This window comes from Oratosquilla oratoria, chromosome 43 (genome assembly GCF_046742065.1).
Source record: "Oratosquilla oratoria isolate Oo_2021 chromosome 43, ASM4674206v1, whole genome shotgun sequence".
In the NCBI taxonomy this organism is placed as follows: Eukaryota; Metazoa; Arthropoda; class Malacostraca; order Stomatopoda; family Squillidae; genus Oratosquilla; species Oratosquilla oratoria.
In genome coordinates, this window is record NC_134819.1 from 19,062,908 (window position 1) to 19,090,839 (window position 27,932).

A 27,932-nucleotide genomic window follows, 5' to 3' on the forward strand; every position below is an offset into this window, starting at 1 on the left:
AAGATCCTGGAGTGACATTGAGTCAATCAAGAACAGCCGGAGAGTACAAGCAGGGATGGAGGGATGGATGAATGGATGGATGGTCGCCAGTTCTCGGCCCTACAACAACCAGCCACGTCATACAAAGCCTGGGCGGCAACATGGTATCTTACAATAGAATGTGTTTCTACTGGACAAGGACAGGAATATCTTATTCAGTTTAACGTCGAAAAACTTCTCCCTATCAGGAGGTTAGGATGGTGTCCTTTACATAGGACTCTGTAGTGTGAGATTTAATGGACCATATCCTTGGCTCAACTCGCCGATGGCGGGGTTCGAGCCGCCATCACTCTCGACCTCCATCGCAGGTAGCGACACCCTAACCTAACCCACTCGGCCAACGAGCATCCACACACACACACACACACACACACACACACACACACACACACACACACACGAGCCCTCCGACACCCATATACGGGAACCCCCATACACACGCCTTTCCCGACCCCTGCACTGACCCTCCGAGAGAAATGCACGCCCCCCCCATCCCATACATACGCACTGACCCTCCACACATGCACATCCCCTCCACACACACGCACGTACGCCCACATACATACATACGCACCCCACAACACAAACAGGTACCCCACACACACTCACGGACACACACACACACACACACACACACACACACACACACACACACGCACATACATACGCACCCCCTACCACACAAACAAGCGCTCCCACACTCACCGATCCACACACACACACACACACACACACACACACACACACACACACACACACACACACACACACACACACACACACACACACACGGGCAAGGACACACACGTTTGCTTGCTGGTGTAGTGATACCGAGTCTGCCTGCTAACTCAAGAGGTCCTGAGTTCGGTCCCCGCTCGAGGCTGAAAGAATCACAGCACTTCAAGCTCGTGGACTTGGCCATGAGTTATGAACTCTCATCTAGGAGGGTCACTGCTGCCTATCACGAGTCCAGCACATGATTTATGACAATGCTTAATCACAGGTCTTAAGAGTTACGAAACTAATCCGATTAGATATATATTTCCTGGATATTAATCTTCATTCTTTTCTCTGACAGGAGATCAGATCCTCCTCGTAAGTCGGAAGAATTAAAAAGCAAAGTTGACGGCGAGACCAACTCAGTAATACATAGAATGATTGCGAAAATATATACGAGGATAAGTCGACACGAGTAGTTGTGGTCATAAGCAAAGGAAGCACAGTGTATTGCTTCTTACGGAAGCTCTCTCTCTCTCTCTCTCTTTCTCTCTCTCTCTCCAGACGACGCGGAAGTCATTACGTAGATGATGGTTTAACGTCACAAACCCCCCCCCCACCCTATCGGAAGGCTAGGACGGTGCCCCTCACAGAGGGTTTTGTAGCGTGGAATTTAATGAACCATGCCCTTGGTCCAACTTCGCCGGTGGCAGGATTCGAACCGCCATCCCCTCGACCTTCGCCGCAAGTAACGACGCCCTAGCCCACTCAGCCAACGAGCTTTCTTATATACGTGGAGGGATTCTATATTTGCAAGTCGCCCGTCTTAATTTTCACTTTTTAGTATTGTAGTTTTCACTTTTCTAGATGTTCTTGTGTGAAAAGGAAATGACTGGGTCTTAGCACATCTGATTTAGTTGCGCCTTGATAATATGTAAACTATGCCGGGCTGTGTACCATCATAACTATAAATCTTATGCACACAACGAGGTTGACAAACCCGGCCAGACACTTTGTGAGGCGTGATTGGGTCATCCAATTGGCTCCAGGATGTCTGCATCAATAAATACTGTGACACTGACAGTTCTCATTGACACCACCATTGAGCAAATCCACGAAACGCTGCTCGAAATCACTCTCAAAGGAGGGATCTCGGGGCGGGATCAACGCGGTGGCTCATCGGCCTAATCAATGGCACTCCACCACAACAGTGCCTCATGACCGTACTACAACAGCAGACGTTGCCACGAGGCAGCCCCGTTGCCCTCGGCACGATCTCCAGGTCGTGGGCATAATACTCTCGACATTTTCATTCATATCAAGAGTTAGCGTGGGTGGATCCTGCTGCAGTGCAAAATTATAGACTCTTGGTCAAGTCAAATTGATTTGAACGAACTCTACAATTATTTCTAGGTCTGGTATGCAGTCCAGCATACCCAAATAAGCCCCTTTACCTCAAACCACTCGCTCTCTTCATTCCCAATTCTCACACAGTCTCTACTATCCTCGTAAAAACTCTTGACTGCCCTAAACAGTTTTCCCCCAATCCCATATACCTGCAAAATCTCCCACAGTGCCTTCCTGTCTACCCTGTCATAAGCCTTTTCCAAGTTCATAAAGGCTCCAAAGAACATCCTCACCTTTTCCTAAAGCTTTCTCACAGATCTGCCTTATCACGAAAATCTGATCCACGCAACCCCTACCACTCCTAAAACCACAATGTTCCTCACCAACTACTCCGTTTGTTCCTCCCCTAATTATCTCAAATAAAACCCTCCTACAAGTCTTCCCGCTATACTCAAGAAAATGATCTCTCTGAAATTACTATACTCACATTTGTCCCCTTTCCCCTTGTAAAGCGGAACTATACAGGCACTGCTCCAGTCCTTCAGCACTCTACCCTCCTTTAGACATACATTAAACAATCTTACTAGCTACGTTCCCTTAGACACACATTAAACAACCTCAATAGCTACGCTCCCTTAGACACACATTAAACAACCTTACCACCTAGTACACTATTACTGTACCTCCCTTCTTCAGACACTCGGCATGACACCCATCTAACCCAGGTGCCTTACCTGTTCTCATCCTTTTCAAAATTATTTGTACCACATTTTTTCTTATTTCTCTTCCATTTCCTGTTCCCATCACCGTAATTTTTAGTGCCTCCCACTGCTACCACCCATTCCTCTCCTCGACCACATTTAACAGCTCCCTGAAATACTCTACCCAAATGTGCCTTAACGCCTCCTCTACCGTTAACATCTGTCCATCTGCCTCTTTTACCTTTTCTTAATTTGACTCGCCTCCCATTTCCTCTCTTAACTTCCAAAACATCTTATTATATAAAAAATGTCATACTCCTCCTCCATTTTATATATGTCCTCTTTTTTGTCTCTTTTATTTTATGTTTTGCTTCTCTTCTTTTTCCTTTGTACCTCTCATATGTTTCTCTCGTCCTACTTTGCAACCAATCCCTGAATGCTCGCTTCTTCTCTTCAACAACCTTCTTCACTTCATCATCCCACCACTCACTACCCTTCCTTCAATTCCCTCCGATCCTCCTTGTTGCACACACTATCATTGCACACCCTGTCACTTCCTTTTTGAAACACGCCCATTCCTCTTCCACTCCTACTTCTACTTCTACTTCATCCTTCACCATGTTCCACACTTCTCTCATCTTCTCCTTGTACTCCTTCACCTTTTTCTTTCTCATCTAAACTTTTTACTCGAAGCACCTCTCTACCTTTTGCCCTTTTCCTTTTTGTACACCTACCCTCCACTCTCAAGTCTTACGTTTTTTTTGCGCAAGTTTTACGTAATTTCTATAATTTTCAAGTCTTACGGCGTTAGTTGGAAATCTTACGCTTTTTCTCCGCATGCGATGTGCTTTTTAACGAGTTTGTTTTAAACAATTTGAAATAAATTCCCCTTTTTCAAGCGTTCTATATACACGACCCCTCCCAACACATCGGAGTATGCTTCCTTCAGTTCCTTGGCAGTGATGGACGATTGAAAGGGTCTTTTTTCCTTTTCACGCTCCAGCAGTTTATCAGTCCTTGGGCGTCTCTTCCTGTTCCTCTTCCTCCTTGTCCCTTTCCGAAACCTCTCCGTTGTGGCGACTGTACCCATCACAGTACTGTTTACAAGAACACAACAATGAAGGAGACTGCAAGAGACCATGAGGCCTACACTAGGCAGTTCCCTCTCCATCACCACCTGTCATCCCCATCCATAAAGTTGTCTAACCGTTTCTTAAAACAACCGATAGTTCCTGCGCTGACTACTACATGGTTACTAAGTCTGTTCCATTTGCAGAGACGAGCCTATGAACATAAATCTTGCACTGCAAAGAAATCACAAATAACACGTGATTCACAAAATGTGCAAGTAACCACTGGGAAAATGAAAACTTGGTAACCGAACGTTTTCGTCTATTTAAGACATCTTCAAAGGTACATATAAATCTTGTACTGTAAACTACAAATAGGTAAAGGGATGTACACACGAACACACGCAAATATGAAAACATATTCACGTAGTACACACGAACACACGCGTCCCAAACATCAACACACGAACGCATATACCCACACGAACGCATATACGCACGCACATATTCACACACGAGAGGAAACGCGCGCACACACACGCAGCTCGATGGTGTGGTGGTACCGCGTTCGGCTGCTAATTCAGCGACACAAGTTCGAGTCCCGCCCAAGATTGAAAACTTCAGTATCGTTGAACTGCGAGCTAGCACGCCGGCTCTGGTGGGCAAGGAGCTGGGTGAGTGTACAGCACTACCAATCGTTCGGGCCGCATTCGATCTCCTCCGGGAGAATAAAATCTGCCGATCACGAGTTCGGCACGTGATCCAAAGCAGTGTGTGTGTATGTATGTGTGGGGGGTAAACCGTGGTGAATCACTCACACGGTCCGGGTTCGAATCCCGCCCAGGGCTGAAAACAAATTCAGTATCACTGCGCTGCGAGTCGTTACTCCAACTCTCGTGGGCGGGGAGTTGGGTGTGTGTGCGTGCGTGTAAGGTCACATCATTACCCATAGATCGGTGATATACGAGCTGTGAGCTCTCTTCCGGGAGAGAAATAGCTGTCGATCACGAGTCCAACACGTGATCCAAGACCAAGGTGAATGACGCACACACGCACGCACACACACACACACACACACACGGCCCCCGCATCCCCAGAAAGGTCATGGACTTGAACTGGACCTCGCCAGACGACCAACTTGAAATCTGGTGGGGTTTCCTGGTCCTCATGGTTATTCAATGACATTTGATCGAACGAGAGAGAGAGAGAGAGAGAGAGAGAGAGAGAGAGAGAGAGAGAGAGAGAGAGAGAGAGAGAGAGAGCGAGAGACGGAGAGTGTGAGAGAGACGGAGAGTGTGGGAGAGACAGAGTATGAGAGAGACGGAGAGAGACAGAGAAAGAGAGAGAGAGAGAGATAGAGAGTGTGAGACAGACAGAGTATGAGAGCGACGGAGAGAGAGAAAGAGAGAGAGACAGAGAGAGAGAAAGAGGGAGAGGAGAGAGAGAGACTGTGGACGAGGACGGAAGCGCTGGTCAAATGATGGAGTCCAAAAAGACAACAACTTCGTTACCATCATTCCAGCGCAGGCACAGTGGTTTCTCGGTTGGAACCAGAACGTCTTGCCAACGGCTTGCAGGGACTACACTGTCGGTACACACTTCTCTCTCTCTCTCTCTCTCTCTCTCTCTCTCTCTCTCTCTCTCTATTTAGATTTTTGTTTTTTCTGAATCACGATTGCGTTCACATACGAAACCTAGAGACACTGACGAGAAAGAATTCTTGGCGTTCTCTTAAATAATACGTTTCCTGTATGCATACGTTAATTAAAATCCTGCAGGTGGGCAACTGATCACAAATCACTCGTTATCGCGAGACTAAAATGGACGATGGACGGACTCACAGAGCCGCAAAAGTCCTACGACTACTTGGCACCGTCGCTCCATCAAGACTGGATGAGCGGGGGGGGGGGTAGGCTTACAATCGTGACCTACAGCAATTTTTGCGAGTTGAAGGAGAGAGAGAGAGAGAGAGAGAGAGAGAGAGAGAGAGAGAGAGAGAGAGAGAGAGAGAGAGAGAGAGAGAGAGAAAGGGGGGGATTTTTTTTTTTTTTTTTTTTTTTTTTTCGAGTGTGGAATGTCACTGGCGTGGTGTGCCCTACCGGGTCCCCGAGTTCGAATCCCAGCCAAGGTCGAAGTCTTCGTAGGAGGAAAACGGAACCTCCACGAGTTCGGCCGGCCCCGAGCTCCGCCGGACCGGAACCCGACGCTCAGCGCGCCTCCGTCAACTCTCCTCCTGCGGTTCCGTCGGTCCCGTTGAGCACTTCCATCAAATCCATCTTCGTGTCTGGATGAATAACGAATATTCGTTGTTTAACCGACGCTAAGAACGTTCGGTAACAGACAAAAGCAAACAGTCTAAAAAAAAACAAAAAAAAAAACCGCTGACTAGGTTCACACTTACGCACGCACGCACACACACTATACGTGATTCAATATCACGGTCTTGGATCTCGTGTTGGACTCGTGATCGATGGCTGCTACCCCCCGGAAGAGAGCTCAGAGTTCGTGTATGACTGACCTGATCTATGGGTAATGGTGTGACCTTATAAACACACGCACACACACACACACTATGTTCGCGCGTACACACACACACACACACACACACACACCATGTTCGCGCGTACACACACACACACACCATGTTCGCGCGTACACACACACACACACACCATGTTCGCGCGTACACACACACACACACACACACCATGTTCGCGCGTACACACACACACACACACACACACACACACACGGAGGTCCGGGTTCGACCCTCGCCCGGGGCTGAAATAATATCAGTATCGCAGCGCTGAGGGGTGTTACTCCAACTCTCGTGGGCGGGGAGTTGGGGGTGTGTGTGTGTGCAAGGTCATAGCATTACCCATAGATCGGACCTACGAGCTCTGAGCTCTCTTCCAGGAGGGAAATAGCTGTCGATCACGAGTCCAACACGTGATCCAAAGACCAAGTGAATACACACACACACGCACACACACACCATGTTCGCGCGTACACACACACACACACAATGTTCGCGCGTACACACACACACACACACAATGTTCGCGCGTACACACACACACACACACAACACACACACACACACACACACACACACACAATGTTCGCGCGTATACACACACACACACACACACACACCATGTTCGCGCGTACACACACATACACACACACACACCATGTTCGCGCGTACACACACACACACACACACACACGCACACACACACACAAACCATGTTCGCGCGTGCACACACACACAAACTACGCATGCAATTACCCACATGAGCACAAGTGTGTGACTTTCAACATATTTCTTTCCTTTACACGTATCCGGACGATAAGGGGGAGATAACAACCGAGCCACTTGCCCAATGATCTCCCCCACCCCATCCCCCCACTTGCCCAATGATCTCCCCCCCACCCCCACCCCCACCCCCGCTAATACGATCCGGTGTTGTCCGGAGCCCTCAGAGCGTCTTCACGATGGGTGGTGGTGCTGGTGGTGCTGGTGGTGGTGGTGGGACCAAACAAGGAAAATAGTACCATAGGGTTAGTGCACGACTTACGATAACTTTTTTTTTCGAGACAAAGAACACGCATACAATAATATAATGAACTCTTGAACAAGTAAACACGAAAAAAAATCACATGATGAATTAGAAGGGACTTGGCAGTGGGCACTCCTCAAATCCATATTTCTTTTTTTTTTACGGGCCTGCCGACGTTGGAAAACCCGGAAAAACGTAGAAATTCCTCTTAAAAAAGGTACTGTGGGGCTATTGTTTGGTTTGTACAAAAGATGCAAAGTTTGGTACATCATACAGTAGCTTGTGTGCTCATCAGCCTGGCCAGTGATAAGGTGTAAATGAAAGAAAAAAAGAAAATCCTCCGACCTGACAAAAAGGCCCCCTAAAATCTTTATATGAACAAAGTGCTGGGAGGCCGTTTTTTTCTCCCTCCGACCTATGGGGAAACTTCATGGTGCCCGTACCACAATGAAAAATAAATAAATAAATAAATTAATTAAATAAATAAAAACTGGCCTAGATTTCGTGGTGAAGAGAGGAAAACTTCCATCCTCCCCCCTCTCCCCCGCCCACCGCCTCCCGCCTTCCATTTTCCGGTGGTGGGCGTGGGGGAGGGGGGTGCAGTGTGTACATCATCCACTATCGTTGAACTGTCCAATAACAATTTTCGTCAATTTCATTAACTGTGCAATCGCCATTTTCATCACTTTTATCAACTCCTTCCATTTGTTCGTTCACATCTGCATTTTTGCCCACGCGTTGAAATAAACTAGATTTGTTGACGTCATCCCCATTATTTATATAAAATCATTATTCACTTGCTTTCCCAGCAGGTCAGAGACATAAGGACCAGGATATTGGTCCTAAATCTACCTACCTACATAAGAAAGAAAGAACAAAAATCGTGGCTTTACCGACGGACACGTTTAGCTGTAACATAGGTAGACATGTAACGTGCATATTCAGTCTACTGATGACGACATATGACGTCAGCCCAACGACGTCTTTGGGGGTAAAGGTCTGCTGTCACAACCGCTCATACTAACTGAGATCAACCGCGGCCGAGCAGCGGTCGGTCTCGCCTGTGACGGGCGTGGCGTCTCGACCACACGACAAAAAGCCCAACGGACAAAACCCCAATCCTCTGCATAGCAGACAAAAACCCAATAGGAAAATTGAGGGGGGGGGATAACCTAACATAACCAAATCTAACCCAACCTACCTAACCTAACAAACCTATCCGAACCTAATTACTTAACCTAACAAACCTACTTAACCCAACAAACCTAACTTAACCTAACTTATCCTAACCAAACCTACCTAACCTAACAAACCTATCCCAAACTAATTACCTAACAAACCTAATCCAACCTATTTAACCTAACAAACCTAACTTATCCTAACCAAACCCAACCTAACCCAACCTACCTAACCTAACAAACCTAACTTAACCTACTTAACCCAACCTAACCTTACCTACCTAACCTAACTCCACCTGCATATTACCACTTTTTTCCGGGTACGACGTTTTTTTTCCACTTTTTGGGGTTTTTGTCCGTTGTCCGTTGACCGTGGCGGCGTCTGGCCTACCGTCGCTTGGAAATGACAGAGGCTCATTTGCCTGGCGAGTCCGTTATTATTATTATTATCATTATTACCAACAAGATTCTTGCCCACTTGGTCATATCTATTTTTTATCTATTATTATTTATATTATTATCATTTTATTTTATATATCTATGATTATTTTTTTTTCTCATCCGACCTAGTTATGGACCAAAAGGTCTCCTATCGGCATGCTCCGCCTTTGTAATCCTTTGTAGGAATTAGCTGCTACTGTGAACAACTCACGTAAAAAATATATAATTAAACATGACATTTTCTGGGGGATCCCTGTGCACAAAAACACCCAGAAGACAAATATAAAGATAAATGAAAATATATATTCATATAAAATGAGACAAAAATAATTAATAAATAAATAAAAAACCCAGAGGAGAGCTCTGAGCTCATGTACGGGCCGATCTATGGGTTACGCTGTGTCCTCAAACACACACACACACACACACACACACACACACACACACACACACACACACACACAGCCCCATACCGATATTTATGGACTTAATCAACAACAAGAAATAGCAATGTTGTATAACACAGTTATTCATTAGCTTACTATTTTGTTTCGTTTTTAATGCTTGTAACATCATCTTTTCACTGTCATAGTTTTATAATTTCATAAATTTGTAAGCTGTATATTTTCAGCAGTAATGCTGCTATACCCAATAAACCGTATATTATTAATATTATTATTACACACACGCACACACAAACACACACAGACACACACACACAACCATTGCCTATCAGAGCAGGGATTTCCGCTGGCGAAACTATGATGCTGCTCCTGCTGCTTTCTCCAGCACAAGAACCTCCCTGGGCGGGGCGGGGACACAACTTTTATCACGGTTTGATCGGAGGTCGAGCACAGCACCATTACACCAGTGTGTGTGTGTGTGTGTGTGTGTATATATATATATATATATATATATATGCGTGTGTGTGTGTGTGTGTGTGTGTGTGTGTGTGTGTGTGTGTATGCGTGTGTGCGCGCGCGCGTGTGATTCACCATGGTCTTGGATCACGTGTTGGAGTCGTGACCGTCAGCTATTACCCTCCCGGATGAGAGCTCAGAGCTCATATATGACCGATCTATGGGTAATGCTGTGACCTTACACGCATACACCCCAAATCCCCGCCCACGACAGTTGGAGTAACGACTCGCAGCACAGCGATACTGAAACTATTTCAACCCTGGGGGGGATTCGAACTTGGACCACCGTACTGGCGGCCGCGATCGCTACCACTGCGCCATCGAGTCGTGTGTGTGTCTGTGTGTCGTGCATATGTTATGCGTGTGCGTGTCTGCATTGTGGTTCTTGCATTCTCCTCCTCATCTGCGTCGTCGCCGCCCGAGGTCGAGCCAAGTAGACCTCTCTGCTCGGACCTCGGTACGAGCGTGTCCGGCAGAAGCTACTTCGACCGAGAAGACCGGGCACCCCTTCCAGACCTTTTACGACGACGACGCGGGAACGACGACCTCCGGACACGGCGAAACAGGCGCGAGGAAGCGACAGGAAGGGGATAATATGCCATACTGAGTATGCAAGGTAGGCATCCCCCGTCCCGAGCCGAGCGGGTTCCTTAGACCCGGCGAAGCCAAGGCAAGGGGACTTCGCCGGGGCGAGGCTGGAGGGGTACTAGGTGCCCCTCCACGACTTGCGTAGTCGTAGAAGGACTAGAAGGAACCGCTCGCCGTCAAGATGTTTGTTATATTTTGCTTTTCTCTTCAAGATCCCAAGGCCGAAGGAGCGATAGGACAGCGAATCACCATTACCATACCATACGCCATGCCATTACCATACCATACGCCATGCCATTACCATTACCGTTGCCATTACCATGCCATGTCCGCGAGAGCCCATGAAAAACGGGCTGTATTCAATGCGGATATTTTGCCTGAAGATTACCATTGCCAAGTCCGCGCGGACCTAAGAAGAAAAAGAGGTCATTCTTAGAGCGGACATCGAAGTTTCGTCAGGAGCTCTTTCATTGATCCGGGAGGATCGGGATATTTCCCTCAGCTGAATAAAATCGCCTGGCGAAAGCCACAAGGAACTGCATCAAGTTCGCCTTCGACCTCGATGTCGTTGTGCATCAGGAGGAGGGTGGTCTCTTTAGGTCTCTGGAACTAAAGAAACAATTTGAAACCTTTGACGTCGACGGGGAGGTTCTTCAGCTGTGCGTGCGTGCGTGCGTGTGTGTGTGTGTGTGTGTGTACAGTGTTTCAGAATATCTGAAACCCATTTTTGAGCTTCTCATAAGTTTCCTATTGAAACTTTTTTTGCAAGTGATTGCATAACAATGATCTGGACAACAAAACAAAAGGTTTTCTGTGTAAAGACAGACCAAATCATTCAAGACTTTTCAAACTAAGTATAGGCGTTGATTCGATTTCAACCATTACCCAGACAAGAGTCAATTTTTTTAAGTGGGTTCGACGTTTTGAAGCCTATGGAAGCGTAGAGGATCGTAGGAAAGCTCGGAAATCACCTACTAGACTTCCTGGCAACAGTCCGCACACCTGAGAATGTCGCGATTGTTCAAGATTCAAAGCTTTAAGAATCATTTAGATGATAAACACCTAAGCAAGATGCTGTAATGACTGCCATTTATTTTATATTATTTACTTTTGTTATCATTTGTCTGTTTGTTTATTATTATTTGCTTGATTCTCATTTATTATTGGTTATAGGTCAATTTATTATTATTTACTATCTACCTGTTTGTTTATTATTTAAATGTACATATGGATTGGTTTATTTATTATTGTTTATATCATTTTATTATTTATTTATTTATACATCTATTTATCATTATTATACATTTTTTCGCATCCGACCTAGATATGGACCAAAAGGTCTCCTGTCGGCATGCTCCGCCGATTCTGTGGGCCTAAGTCCCCCAAGCAAATCTCTGCGTTGTAGGATCTAACAGCTTGGGATTTAATGTCCTTCAGTTAGACGCATTTTGATCTATGATCTGAAACTCTATCCCTTTAGGATTCAGATCAAACATCAGCCCACCCAATCTGATAAGGATAAGAGAGTCACCCTGTGTGGGTGGTCCTCTCAAAGGATTGAGGAAAGTGGAAAACTTCCTGAACAACGTGTGGTTTTCCAGATGAGGCCCACTTTCTGCTGTGTGGCCATGTTAACTCCAAGAACTGGGTTTTCTGAGGCACTCGCAACCCTCACCGTATAATTGAACGACTTACAAAGGATTACAAAGGCGGAGCATGCCGACAGGAGACCTTTTGGACCATATCTAGGTCGGATGAAAAAAACAACAACATAATAATAATAAACGAATAAATAAAAACCATAATAATGTAAATAACAAATAAAATACATATATAAATGCATAGGTATAGTGAAATAATAAACAAACAGGTAAATAGCAAATAAAAATAAATTGACATATAACTAATAATAAATGAGAATCAGATAAATGATAACAAAACAAAAACAAATAATATCAAACAAATGATAATCATTACAGCATCTTGCACTCAAAGAGGTGCACTGCATGAATTAATGTCCAAGCATGGAATTACTGGACCATTTTCCTTCGAAGATGAGAATGGAAATGCTGTGACAGCAACAAAGGAGCGCTATGTGATGATCATGGAACTGTTCTGGGGCGAGCTGGAGGAGGAACGTGAGGTTGCTGAAGATGAACAAGGGTTGTTTCAACAGGATGGTGCTCCTCCTCCTCCTCCTCCTCCTCCTCCTCACACTGCAAACATGAGCATGGACTGGTCGAAGGAGCACTTTGGGGGAACACTTCCATCAGCCGCAACACCGACACAGAATGGCCACCACATTCCCCGGATCTCAACCCTTGAAACTTCTTCCTCTGGGTTTTTCCTCAAAGACAATATCTATTAGAACAATGTGTGTGTGTGTGTGTGTGTGTGTGTGTGTGTGTGTGTGTGTGTGTGTGTGTGTGTGTGTGTGTGTGCGTGATTCACCATGGTCTTGGATCACGTGTTGGACTCGTGATCGACAGCTTTTACCCTCCCAAAAGAGAGCTCAGAGCTCATATATGGATCTATGGGTAATGTTGTGACCTTACACGCGCGCGCGCACACACACACACGCGCACACACACACACACACACACACACAATTTCTCGCCAATGAGTTGGAGTAACAACCTGCAGCGCAGCGATACTGAAATCATTGCAGCCCTGGGTGGGATTCGAACCCAGACCGACGTAGTGGCAGCCGGGAACTCCACCACTGCACCATCGAGAGAGAGAGAGAGTGTGTGTGTGTGTGTATGTGTGTGTGTGTGTGTATGTATATATATATACATATATTATATATATATATATATATATATATATATGTGTGTGTGTGTGTGTGTGTGTATGCGTGTGTGTGTGTGTGTGTGTGTGTGTGTGTGTGTGTGTGTGTGTGTGTGTGTGTGCGCGCGTGTGATTCACCATGGTCTTGGATCACGTGTTGGAGTCGTGACCATCAGCTATTACCCTCCCGGATGAGAGCTCAGAGCTCATATATGACCGATCTATGGGTAATGATGTGACCTTACACGCATACACCCCAAATCCCCGCCCACGACAGTTGGAGTAACGACTCGCAGCACAGCGATACTGAAACTATTTCAGCCCTGGGCGGGATTCGAACTTGGACCACCGTACTGGCGGCCGCGATCGCTACCACTGCGCCATTGAGTCGTGTGTGTGTCTGTGTGTCGTGCATATGTTATGCGTGTGCGTGTCTGCATTGTGGTTCTTGCATTCTCCTCCTCATCTGCGTCGTCGCCGCCCGAGGTCGAGCCAAGTAGACCTCTCTGCTCGGACCTCGGTACGATCGTGTCCGGCAGAAGCTACTTCGACCGAGAAGACCGGGCACCCCTTCGAGACCTTTTGCGACGACGACGCGGGGACGACGACCTCTGGACACGGCGAAACAGGCGCGAGGAAGCGACAGGAAGGGGATAATATGCCATACTGAGTATGCAAGGTAGGCATCCCCCGTCCCGAGCCGAGCGGGTTCCTTAGACCCGGCGAAGCCAAGGCAAGGGGACTTCGCCGGGGCGAGGCTGGAGGGGTACTAGGTGCCCCTCCACGACTTGCGTAGTCGTAGAAGGACTAGAAGGAACCGCTCGCCGTCAAGATGTTTGTTATATTTTGCTTTTCTCTTCAAGATCCCAAGGCCGAAGGTGCGATAGGACAGCGAATCACCATTACCATACCATACGCCATGCCATTACCATTGTCGTTGCTATTACCATTACCGTTGCCATTACCATGCCATGTCCGCGAGAGCCCATGAAAAACGGGTTGTATTCAATGCGGATATTTTTCCTGAAGATTACCATTGCCAAGTCCGCGCGGACCTAAGAAAAAAAAAGAGGTCATTCTTACAGCGGACATCGAATTTTCGTCAGGAGCTCTTTCATTGATCCGGGAGGATCGGGATATTTCCCTCAGCTGAATAAAATCACCTGGCGAAAGCCACAAGGAACTGCATCAAGTTCGCCTTCGACCTCGATGTCGTTGTGCATCAGGAGGAGGATGGTCTCTCTAGGTCGCTGGAACTAAAGAAACAATTTGAAACCTTTGACGTCGACGGGGAGGTTCTTCAGCTCTCTCTCTCTCTCTCTCTCTCTCTCTCTCTCTCTCTCTCTCTGTGTGTGTGTGTGTGTGTGTGTGTGTGTGTGTGTGTGTGTGTGTACAGTGTTTCAGAATATCTGAAACCCATTTTTGAGCTTCTCATAAGTTTCCTATTGAAACTTTTTTTTGCAAGTGATTGCATAACAATGGTCTGGACAACAAAACAAAAGGTTTTCTGTGTAAAGACAGACCAAATCATTCAAGACTTTTCAAACTAAGTATAGCCGTTGATTCGATTTCAACCATTACCCAGACAAGAGTCAAAATTTTCAAGTGGGTTCGACGTTTTGACGCCTATGGAAGCGTAGAGGATCGTAGGAAAGCTCGGAAAGCTCGGAAATCACCTACTGGACTTCCTGGCAACAGTCCGCACACCTGAGAATGTCGCGATTGTTCAAGATTCGAATCTTTAAGAATCATTTAGATGATAAACACCTAAGCAAGATGATGTAATGACTGCCATTTATTTTATATTATTTATTTTTGTTATCATTTGTCTGTTTGTTTATTATTATTTGCTTGATTCTCATTTATTATTATAGGTCAATTTATTAATATTTACTATTTACCTGTTTGTTTATTATTTACCTATACCTATGGATTGGTTTATCATTGATTATATTATTTTATCATTTATTTAATCATCTATTTATCATTATTATATATTTTTTCGCATCCGACCTAGTTATGGACCAAAAGGTCTCCTGTCGGCATGCTCCGCCTTTGTAATCCTTTGATTCTTTGGGCCGAAGTTCCCCAAGCAAATCTCTGCGTTGTAGGATCCAACAGCTTGGGATTTAATGTCCTTCAGTTAGACGCATTTTGATCTCTGATCTAAAACTCTATCATTATAGGATTCAGATCAAACATCAGCCCACCCAATCTGATAAGGATAAGAGAGTCACCTTGTGTGGGTGGTTCTCTCAAAAGATTGAGGAAAGTGAAAAACTTCCTGAACAAAGTGTGGTTTTTCAGATGAGGCCCACTTTCTGCTGTGTGGCCATGTTAACTCCAAGAACTGGGATTTCTGAGGCACTCGCAAAGGCGGAGCATGCCGACAGGAGACCTTTTGGTCCATATCTAGTTCGGATGAAAAAAAAAATAATAAATGAATAAATAAAAACTATAGTAACGTAAATAACAAATAAAATACATAAATAAATGCATAGGTATAGTTAAATAATAAACAAACAGATAAATAGCAAATAAAAATAAATTGACATATAACTAATAATAAATGAGAATCAGATAAATGATAACAAAACAAAAACAAATAATATCAAACAAATGATAATCATTACAGCATCTTGCACTCAAAGAGGTGCACTGCATGAATTGCAATGTCCAAGCATGGAATTAATGGACCATTTTCCTTCGAAGATGAGAATGGAAATGCTGTGACAGCAACAAAGGAGCGCCACGTGATGATCATGGAACTGTTCTGGGGCGAGCTGGAGGAGGAACGTGAGGTTGCTGAAGATGAACAAGGGTTGTTTCATCAGGATGGTGCTCCTGCTCCTCCTGCTCCTCCTCCTCCTCCTCCTCACACTGCAAACATGAGCATGGACTGGTCGAAGGAGCACTTTGGGGGAACACTTCCATCAGCCGCAACACCGACACAGAATGGCCACCACATTCCCCGGATCTCAACCCTTGAAACTTCTTCCTCTGGGTTTTTCCTCAAATACAATATCTATTAGAACAATGTGTGTGTGTGTGTGTGTGTGTGTGTGTGTGTGTGTGTGTGTGTGTGTGTGCGTGATTCACCATGTTCTTGGATCACGTGTTGGACTCGTGATCGACAGCTTTTACCCTCCCAAAAGAGAGCCCAGAGCTCATATATGGATCTATGGGTAATGCTGTGACCTTACACGCGCGCACACACACACACACACAATTTCCCTCCAATGAGTCGGAGTAACAACCTGCAGCGCAGCGATACTGAAATTATTTCAGCCCTGGGTGGGATTCGAACTCAGACCGACGTAGTGGCAGCCGGGAACTCCACCACTGCACCATCGAGTGTGTGTGTGTGTGTGTGTGTGTGTGTGTGTGTGTTGACCTAATTGTAGTGTACAGGAAAGGAGCAACGCTCGTCGGGTCCTGTCTCTTATGCTCTAATTTTCTATCACACATACCTAGACTCAAATTCATGTATGATTCCAACTTAATTTATATCTTTGATTTCTAATTATCATGTTTAGATTTGAATTCATGTATTGTTTGAGCCTGTGTGTATGTGTGAAAGAGAGAGAGGGGAGGGAGGGAGGGAAGGAGAGGGAGAGAGGAGGGGGAGGGGGGAAGGGGAGGGAGGGGGGAGGGAGAGAGAGAGAAACGAACGAAAGTGAAGTTTGGGTGAATGACTACTGCATGTGTGTGCGTCGGAGATGCTTTGTACACGCACACACGCACGCGTGTACAAATCTACGCCTATTCACACTTGGTGTGTACATCTTTGCTTGCCTGCCTGCCTGCCTGCCTGCCTGCGTGTTGGTGTCCACTTATGCTCCTATTATTCACAACTCCGTTGATGTGCCAACACACCTCAAGGTCAAGAATATTCTGATAGGGAGAAAGTGAGAGAAGAGAGAGAAGAGAAGAGAGAGAAGGAGAGAGAGAGAGAGAGAGAGAGAGAGAGAGAGAGAGAGAGAGAGAGAGAGAGAGAGAGAGAGAGAGAGAGAGAGAGAGAGAGAGAGAGAGAGAGGGGGGGGGGGAGGGGGGGGGATTGTGGGTCGGTGAGATAGAAGACGTCAGGCTATCCCTTTCGACCAAGGACAACTCTACTACGTCGTGACGCCCCCCCCCCCAGCAGAAGCTTCTCAGAAACTAACACACACACACACACGCCTCTTTTCACTAGAAGATAAACTAAAGGCGGTGAGGATGACCACAACAGTAGGAGGAGGAGGAGGAGGAGGAGGAGGAGGGGGGGGGGCATCATCAAGATACATGTCATATTTACGCACTTGAACCCTCGGGAGGCCCCGTGCAGGCAGGCAGGCAGGCAGGCAGGCAGGCAAGGCTGGGAAGGCAGCCAAGTGCCAAAGGGAGGCGCCCTTTCTTCCTTGGGGGGATGCCATGCCATGCCATGCCATGCCCCGAGCGTGACACGTGCGTGCGCAGAAGGCCAAGGGACGTGACTATGTGGGGGACTTCATCACAACGACAACACTTCATCAAATGCGGACACCGATGGTGTGACTGGTGGATGGATGGATGGATGGATGGACCTCCCACAAGCATCGATAAGAGTGTTCGAATTATGGGAAACGCGAGACGACCTCATGGTGTCACCTTGGCCCTGGGTGCTACTTGGACTTCGTATGGAGGGCACAGGTCAATGACGGTAACAGCATCACATGATGCGTCTCTTCTTCTTCTTGCAGCAACGCGACATTCTTCTTCTTCTTCGTCGCAGACTCCTCCTCCTCCTCCTTCTCCTCGACCGGCAAACACCTCACTGCCCCATTCCCCGCCTACCTACACCCGTCAAGTGCCAATAGGTGCCAACACCCTTCAGTCACAAATTCCACTCCCGCCCACCATGGTGGTGGTCGAGTTACACGCACACGCACGTATATACATGGACGAACATCTAAATACACACACACACACACAAATGTATGTATGTGTGTATGCTAATAAGAACACGGGTACGTGTGTTCGCTTATGCAAAAAAGTACTTTTTGAACTGAAGATGTAATATACGAAAGCGCTCTGCTTGGTTAATTTCTTTTTCCAAGTGGTTTACTTTGCGTGTGAAGATGTGTGTATGTGTGTATGTATGTATGTATGTATGTATATATATATATATATATATATATATATATATATATACACGCACATACACACATACATACACATGTGTGTGTGTGCGTGTGTGTGCGTGTGTGTTCGTGCGTGTTTCCATGCGTACCGCGTTGGCCTTGTAAGAGTTCGAGCTTGAAGGGCCTCCTCCTAATATTGCTCAAGAGCTGGGCGCCACAAAAAAGACAGAGAGTACCTAAGCCGACTGCGCCCCACTCGACCCGACCTGACCCGACTTGGGCCGGGTCAACGCCACGCGATGCCTCGACGACCCGGAGCCGTCCAGTGACGTGGGGGCACCGATTGCCCAACTTTCTCCACGACAAGACACCTTTGTTTTATTCCACCCGATTCCAATTCACCCGTTACTCGTTTACTCCTTGGCGACCAGCAAAATAAAGGTGTAGCGGTCTTCTTTCGTGCTGCCCGTGAAATGAAGTCTTGCACGGACCAAAAGGCTACGAGGAGCTTAATCCAAGAATTGCCAAAAAAAAAAATCGGCCCGTTGCGTCCTCGACCCTTTCGATACTTTTCCACGATTTAAATCTCTGTTCTGGATCACCCCCCCCCCCCCCCGGGGCGACGTCATTCATCTGTAGGTGGAAAAACCCTCATCCACGACGAAGGGGTGAGTTAAGACGCCACACTGCCCGACCTGACGCCGTCCGGCGATCCCGTTGTCCTTATCAAGTCAAGAGGATATTTTTCTTAGAATATCTGGCAAGCGATAACCAGGGTTTCTATCCTCGGGAATAACACAGCACTGAAGAGGTGGGGGGGGGGAGGTGATAAAATGAGTGACCGGAGATTAGTTGAAAGGATAGTACAAGTCAGCGCAAAATATTTCATTTTTTGAGTGGCACTACCAAAAGGATGAAACGGGGACGAATAAATAGTAAATATATATATATATATATATATATATATATATATATATATATATATATATATATATATATATATATATATATATATATATCGGTCTCTCGTTCGGAACAATCTGCAAGATCTGACGACTCATAACCCCTCTGGGCAGAGGTGATGATGATCTGGGTCGAAAGCAAAATCTCCTTAGCGTTTGCTCTCACTCCTTCAAAGATCTGACAGACCAAGACTCCACCGCCGCCGCCGCTGCCAAGTACGGGAGAGAGAAAGGTGTGTGGGGGGGGGGCAGGGAGTGGTGGGAAGAGAAGGGGAACAGGGAGTGGGGAAAGAGAAGGGGCGACAGGGAGTGGGGAAAGAGAAGGGGCGACAGGGAGTGGGGAAAGAGAAGGGGCGACAGGGAGTGGGGAAAGAGAAGGGGCGACAGGGAGTGGGGGAAGAGTATGGGCGACAGGGAATGGGGGAAGACAAAGGGGGAACAGGGAGAGGGAGAGGGGGAGAAGGGGGGAAGAAAAGGGGCGACAGGGAGTGGGGGAAGAGAGGGGGAACAGGGAGTGGAGAAGTCTTGACCGATCTGTCGAGATCCCTCGATGTGGAGTTCGGCCCCCTCCTGCCAGATGAAATGGATCTCATCTTGAGAAACAAAACCCGTCCTACGACGCAGCCGTGGACACACGAACCCGATAATACGACTTAGCGTCGGATGGCTCACGGATTGTCAACATGAAGACAACTGGTGTCCAATGACCAAAGGGGCAGAGTCGCGTGGCTCGCGCGTCGGTTTGCCGTAATTGCGTGACGCAGAGAAAACGCGTGGTTGACTGCGTTACAGATTGTCAATAACAACAAGAGCGATAGCATCAGCATCTGTAGTCCAAAAGGAATTGTGGCCCCAGGACAGGATTCGTCCAAATGGAAACTTCTTTGTTTGTAGAAAGAAAAAACAAAGTGGTAAAGGTACCTTGAAATGTCATTAAGACAAGAAGTCCTTTGGAGGATATATATAAATACATACATACATACAAATATATGCAATAAAAACACAAAGAACGTGTGTTCACAAATGCGTGAGTAGCCACCAGGAAAAATAGACTAACGAAGCAGAGCGCTTTAGTATAATTACATTTCAGTATTACCACTAAATATAGAGCGCTTTCGTATAATTACATTTCAGTATTACCACTAAATATAGAGCGCTTTCGTATAATTACATTTCAGTATTACCACTAAATATACGAAAACGCTCTGCTTCGTTATTTTATTTTTCCTGGTGGTTACTTACGCATACAAACACACACACACACACACACACACACACACACACACACACATGTAATTCCATTACTATCACATCACCATCCGGTGCCTATAATAATCATTATGATCATGTACAGAAGGACACAAATCCGCACGAAGCGGACACCTTTGCTGACCGACGTCAGCGGTGACATGAGAAGACCGGCCGCCTGACTTCGAAGCGACTCGATTCGCCTGATGTAAACGGACCTGCTCACACGGGCGGTTTCAACCGCCCGTGGTTTGAACAATGAAGTCAAATGGGGGCGTTCAGCTTCAACCGCGCAATTTTTCTTTCACTATGTAGTTCCACCGCGGTTTCCGCGCGGTTCAAACCGCTCATGTGAACAGGGCCTAAGCTCGGGTCTTTTGTCGTTGTTGTTATCATCATCGTCATAATCATTACAGATGATGATGGACAAACTAGTGAGAATAACACTTTTTTTATGAAATCCTCTCCCCCCAAGACAACAGAAGACCCTATCGCCAAGGACCAAGTGTCACCAACGACTGCGTAACCGTTGGCGGCGGCGGCGCCAAGGTCATCTGTGACGTCAGCGATACGCCGGCGTCAGCAGAACCCGCTGACGTCGCGATGCAACAACACAAACTGCGTCATCGCCGACGTCAAAGGAACTTTCTCGAAGGATCTACGTCGACTGTTGACGCACTAGCGTCTCGGCTGGCTTGGCCAAGGACCAAGTGGTCCCGGTAACAGGTCAGCAGGCGGATCTGCACAATCAGGCCTCTAACACACACGCACACACATGAGCTCTCTTTCGGGAGGGAAGTAGCTGTCGATCACGAGTCCAACATGTGATCCAAGACCAATGGTGAATCACATTAGTATACAGTGAGAGAGAGAGAGAGAGAGAGAGAGAGAGAGAGAGAGAGAGAGAGAGAGAGAGAGAGAGAGAGACTGATACACACAAACGGCTTGCTGGTGTACTGGTAATCTCTTGAGTTCTGATGTTGAAAGTAATTGGAAAAGCCCAGCACGGCGGGCTCACCGATTTATTATCAGTGCAAGCCTTCACTGCCCCTCTTGCGCAAGGGCATACACAAGGCCATGGCAGTCCAGTCAAGATCGAGCTGTATATCAAAGATTTCTCATGTATGAGGGAATAGCTGTTGATGACGAGTCTAAGACGAAATCAAAGACCATGGTAAATCATACTCACAAACATAAACACACACACACACACACACACACACACACGTGCACATTCATACACAGTGTTGATGGCACAGAAGGGCACGAGAGGTGTCAGTACAAGTGACCCGGTCCACGAGTGTAGTGGTAACAACAACAACAACAACAACAAAGAAGGAGACGACGCCCCCCAAAAACAACGACTTGACGTCACTTCCCTTCCTCTTCCTCCTCATCTTCATCCTCGCCTAGAGTATATTCATTTCTATATTCATATTCCTCCACACATGCACATTATATATATATATATATATATATATATATATATATATATATATATATATATATATATATATATTATATATATATATATGCGCACGCACAACCACGGACTCAAACACAGACATATACAGACGCATTTCATAACATTGCCTACAGATCGTGCCATATATGAGTTCTCGATTGGGAGGGAGACAGCTGTCGATCACGTGTCCAACCCGTGATCCAAGATTAAGTTGGATCACAGACTGAAGTGCCCACAGACACGTAGAGCCTATGAACATCCTACATGACGTCAATGCACATAAATCCGAGCCCCGGGATTATCAAGGAGGATTATTCATGGTGGTGGTCGAAATGCAGGCCTATGTAGTGGCACAAAGGTTCTTAGAATTGTGCACGAGGGTCCAAGTCTGCGAGGGAAGGGTTACGTTGGTGATTTGGCGCCAAAGAGGATCTAAACATGGCTGACGGCAACGATGTTTTCGCAACGGCTGATTTAGATTTTTTATTTATTTATTTATTTACTTATCTATGGATTGATTGATTTATTTGTTTATTTATTGTAAATGCTGAAATAATGGAGATTTTTCATGAAAACAAGTATGGGAAATTTTACCACTGTCGCTTAAATATTAGAGGAATGAAGTACATAGAGCTAGATTTAGCGATTCTAAGAAAGAAAAAATCGAAACAAGAAACGACGCTTCTATATTTACAAAACGAAATAACTCAATCATATAGTTAATAACAATGAACAGAAAATGTAAAATCATGAGAAAAAATTAAGGAAAGAGTGAAAAGCCAAAAAGAAAACAAACATTTTAAACAAGCTTAAAAAAGAACGATGATGTGTCTATGTCGATTTAATGTAGACATTAAATTATCTTTGAAGATCACAGAACCTGGAAATTGGCATACGAAGAACAAGATAGTTTTAGAGATATATCCGCATAATAAAGAAGTGAGGATCAAGATGATGTGAAAAATTAGCACTGAAAAATGGAGAATCGTTGGTAAGACGTTTCTCCATGAAAGGATAACGGTTAGGGTAGAGTAGCATGGACGGATGATCACAGCCCGAGAAGAATGATAAGGGCAGCAGGAATTTCTAAAAGATAAGGAGATAATCACAGTCATACTGAACACTAGAACAGACAATGAGATTTGGCAAATACGAGGCTTGTGGGGCGAGGCCAATGAAAATGATATTCATGCCACAATCTGTGGTGAAAGAGATAAAGCAACACATGCAGATTGGTCGACACGGAAAATGTTTGAATAAAGAAAACGGAGGAGGAAAGAGCAAATATTATCATTTTTCAATGACGCTTGATACCATAAAAACCGTGAACGTACGAAATCGAAGAAAACGGTTTTAAAATTGAGTGTGATGGCATTAAAACCAAGGAAATGCCCATCTAAAAATGACATCAAGAGAAAATGAACTCGACGATGTCTTAATATCTGCTAGAATACAGGTTAAAAGAAAGAGGAGACTGAAACTTGGCTTACTATGTCTCGCTGAGACCAAATTGGAAAAAAAAAACTGAATATCTTTTTAGACAATGGGGTGCATGACATATGGAGGAGAGTGGGAGACGATGACAAGGAAGATGTTTGAGGTAGTTCAGGTTGCAATGGGAGAAGGAAGGCTCGATTTAATAGGGGCAAGGGAATGGAGCGTTGAATATTTCCAAGTTATTAGACATAGAAACACAGTCGGACAAGTTGAAAGGAGGGGCAATGCGGTCCTAGGTGACTTCAACAGCAGAGAAGTCAACTGGGAGGACAGGAAAGCCGGAGGAGATATAACATGAAGTAATATCCCGCCGAGCATGACAATAGATAATGTGATGATGACATGGTTTAACGTCACAAACCCCTCCCCCCCCTAACGGGAGGCTAGGCAAGTGTCCCTTTCAGAGGACTTTATAGCGTGGGATTTAATGAACCATGCCCTTGGTTCAACTTCGCCGGTGGCAGGATTCGAACCGCCATCCCCTCGACCTTCGCCCAGTAACGACGCCCTAACCCGTACACATGTATGAGAAGGGATGACAAACCAGCCAGATTGGACTTACTGCTGATTTAGCGATGCTCAATGGGAAAGACCTTGTAGTATTGGAGATCCAATCGAATGCATGGAACACAGAACTATGGGACAAGTCATAGAGGCAGAGATTATAGCATTCAGGAAAGGCAAATTTTTTGTAACTGAGTATTTTTTTTTGGGGGGGGGGTGAAAGTCCAAAGATATACCGCATAAACAGGAAAACTCTGAATATACAAAACATGGGACTGGAAAAATACGTACAGAGATAAAAAGGAAATGAATATCGAAGATAAGATTGCTAACAAAGAAGTAATTCTGAAAAAATGGGAAGAGATATGGCGAGGAGCAGAGGTACAAATTGAGGAACTACGAGATCAAGGGAAGAATACAAATCATTCAAGAGTGAATATATAAAAATTATGAAGAGGAAGAAAAATGTTGAGAGAAATAGAACTGAAAAATGTAAAGAACCAAAATTGTTTTACCATGTTGTTAATAGTAAATTGAAGACCAGGGAAGGAATCGTCAAGTCCAAAGTTAGTGGAACAGCGCATGAAGATGCTAGAATTCAAACAGAACAAGTCCGAATTTACCAAGAGTTTTTTAACCAGAGTGAATTTCTAGAGGTGCCGAGGTGAAAAAAAAAATACTGGGGGCACTAGATGCGTGGGAATCCATAAGTCCTGACGAAATCTCAAGTTGGACATTCAAAGACTGGCGAGAACAAGTGGACAAGAAACATGAAATTATTGTTTCTTCACTAAAAGAGGGAAAGTTCCAAATGACTGGAAACCAGCTAACAATGTGCCAATTTATATATGTAGAGACAAGAGAGGTTCCTCTATAATTACAGATTAGTATAACCAGTTTGCTAGCTAAAACGAGTATAATAGTGAATGATAGATGGTCAAAGTATTTACAAGACGAAAAAAGTCAGGTAGGAAACCAATTCGGCCTTTGGGAAAGACAATCAGGCGTTTATAAATTAAATTTTCATCCACAAGTAATCGAAGAGCTCCAAGAAGGGGACGGTTGGGTGGACTGTGTCTACTTGGATCTAGAGAGAGTTGTTGATAACATATGTTTATACACATACCAAAAGGCTTCTCTCCCCTGATAAGGGAGGTAGCCACCCCATCCCACCCCCCACCCCACACACCCATCACTCGTTTCCTCCCCTTTTATCTTATCCTCTTGCGGAAAAAGAGTTATCCCAGTCTCACGCCCACTGCTCAGGTCGGACGCGATGAAGCAAACCCAGCAATGTACCTCACAAAAAATGTGATGGAAGCTGGAACGCATAGGACGTATTTAAGGGAATTTGCTGAAATGGTGGATGGTTTTTTTAAACCACAGATGGGCAATAGTAAAGGACAGGGTGTCGGGATGAAGGGAAGTTACTAGCGGAGTCCCTCAGGGGTCACCGGTGGTGTTCTTGGGACATGTTAATGACATGATAGCTAACTTAGGGCACAACTTATTCGCTGACAATGCAAACACCATTATGAGGATAAGGAATATAGATTCCTACAGTAAACTTTTGATTGATTGATTGATTGATTTATGATTTTTTTGGCTTGAAGGCCAAGCGCCGGAGCCGGTAGGCCATTCAGCATCAACTTTTGATTGAGGATAGAAGTAGGGCCAGGAGTGAGAAATATATTCCAATATGAAGAAATGCGGTCGGGCTGTTGTTCCAGGTCTGTCTTGCAGCAGACTCACGGGTGTAAGGATAGGACTATAGTGTTCTATAGAATGGGTGATGATTTAATGAATAAACCAAAGGAAGGGACTCGGGAGTGATGATAACGGAGAGTTTGTCACTAGAACCACATATCAAATGGATCAATTGGAAAACTTGTAATTCATCTATTAAGGATCATAACAGTAGCATTCCACTACATGGACGAAACTAAGATAAAAATGATCGAAAACCTGATTCGCCCTAGACTGGAATATGCTGCAGTTGTGTTACCATACACACACACACACACACACACACACATATATATATATATATATATATATATATATATATATATATATATAAACAAGCTAAAAGAAAACTCAGAAAGAACCTAGGAAAATTATTGTAGATCTTGTTGATCACACGAATCATACGTACGGGAATGAACACTGCGTCTGTCAATGATGTGGTCTATCACTTGCCCCCCTCCCTCCTTCTGGTGCTGCTTCAGTCGATCAGGATCATGTACTCGTGCGGGTTCTCGTCCATTGCACTGCCGGGGCTTCATCACCCCCCCCCCCCCGCCCCCCTCGGCTGGATACAAATCGACAGGGGCAGAGTCACCGATGCCATTTTGTGGGAATTTTCCACAAATGTGTGTCTGAGAAATTTGCGCCCATTGCAAATTATATGTTGCAATGGACTTATTTGTGTGTATAAAAATTCATTCTTTTTTTGTGGGAAAGGAATGTGGAAATCCAGATTTTCCTTGTGGGAATTTTGTGGAAAAAAATCTCACTCGTTTGTGGGAAGTGGCGTAGATCACAGAGGCAGCACTGGGGCAAAGGTAAATACACAACGGGGGTCACTTGACCTAACACGTTAGCCATGTCAAAGTACTCGTAGATCAAATATCTCATATAGACTTTGTTCTTGATGAAATGTAACGATTTCAGCCATCATCCTTTGCGCCGGGTTAGAAAAAAAAAATATATATATATATATATAAATCTTACACAAATCTTTGGAAGGGAAATATTTTTTTTAGAATACCACCGTAAGAATCATACGTTGGTATTCTAAAAAAAAAAAAATCCTCCTGTAAAATTTTCCTTATATAAATTTTATATGAAATCTTAGAAGGAAAAGAATTTTTGTAATAATACCACCGTAAGAATTTTACGGTGGTATTCTTAAAATAATATTTCTTTATATCTTATACAAATCCTTGGTAGGGAAATATTTTTTAATATTCTTAAATTCTTTCCTTATATAAACATTTCCCTGTATAAATCTTATATAAATCCTTGATATAAATCTTTCCCTGTATAAATCAATATATAAATCCTTGTAAGGGAAAGATTATTATTATTATTTTATTTTACCTTATTTTATTTATTTTTAAGAATACCACCGCTATAGTCCGAATCATCTTGACCCCATTTAAGAGCTCCCTGGCTCGCTCGCTCGCTCGCTCTCTCTCTCTCTCTCTCTCTCTCTCTCTCTCTCGCTCTCTCTCTCTCTCTCTCTCTCTCTCTCTCTCTCTCTCTCTCTCTCAGCCGAACGAGATCGCCGTCGCTGACGCCGTCGGGGCCGTCAATTGGCGACGAAGAGAACCAACTGATCCAGCCACCGCGACGAAGGCGGCCCTTCCTCGCATCGCTGCCGGGGCTTCCTTAATCCGACGAGAACCGCCTGGCGCCAACCAGGTGCATACGAGACGAAGACTGGCGCCGAAGGGGATGCTCGTGAGAATCTTAAGCCTCTGGCGTCTGCACGAGTTTCCTTTTCTTCAACGAAATTGCCAGACGCCAGCCAGACGAGACGAGGATTCGAACAATGGCGTCAATATAACAACAAAATTACAGTTCCTGTAATTACACACACACACACACACACACACACACAATGGTGGATGTCTGGAAAAAATTGGACAAGGCAACAGTGTGTGCAAACACCATACAAGAATTTAATAACAAACTAGATGCTGCGAGATACAAAGACGGGTCACTACGAGCATAGCTTCCCTTCCCACAAAATACAACTAGGAAAACACACACACACACACACACACACACACACACAC

General features: G+C 45.2%; 1 protein-coding gene across 4 annotated transcripts in view; it reads right to left on the minus strand.

The window, feature by feature from the left end:
* Ccm3 (programmed cell death protein 10 Ccm3) overlaps window positions 1-27,932 on the minus strand; it is a 101,656-nt gene that overhangs the window by 22,027 nt on the left and 51,697 nt on the right. Inside the window, exon 1 of one of the 4 annotated variants that reach the window (XM_076179683.1) lies at window positions 24,188-24,385. The exons of 2 other annotated variants lie outside the window; for them this stretch is intronic. In XM_076179683.1, coding sequence (XP_076035798.1) covers window positions 24,188-24,370 — 183 coding nt within the window. In that variant the 5' untranslated portion in view covers window positions 24,371-24,385. Of the gene's footprint in view, window positions 1-10,865; window positions 10,971-24,187; window positions 24,386-27,932 lie in introns of those variants that run through there. One more of the 4 variants, XM_076179685.1, reaches the window with a different exon arrangement.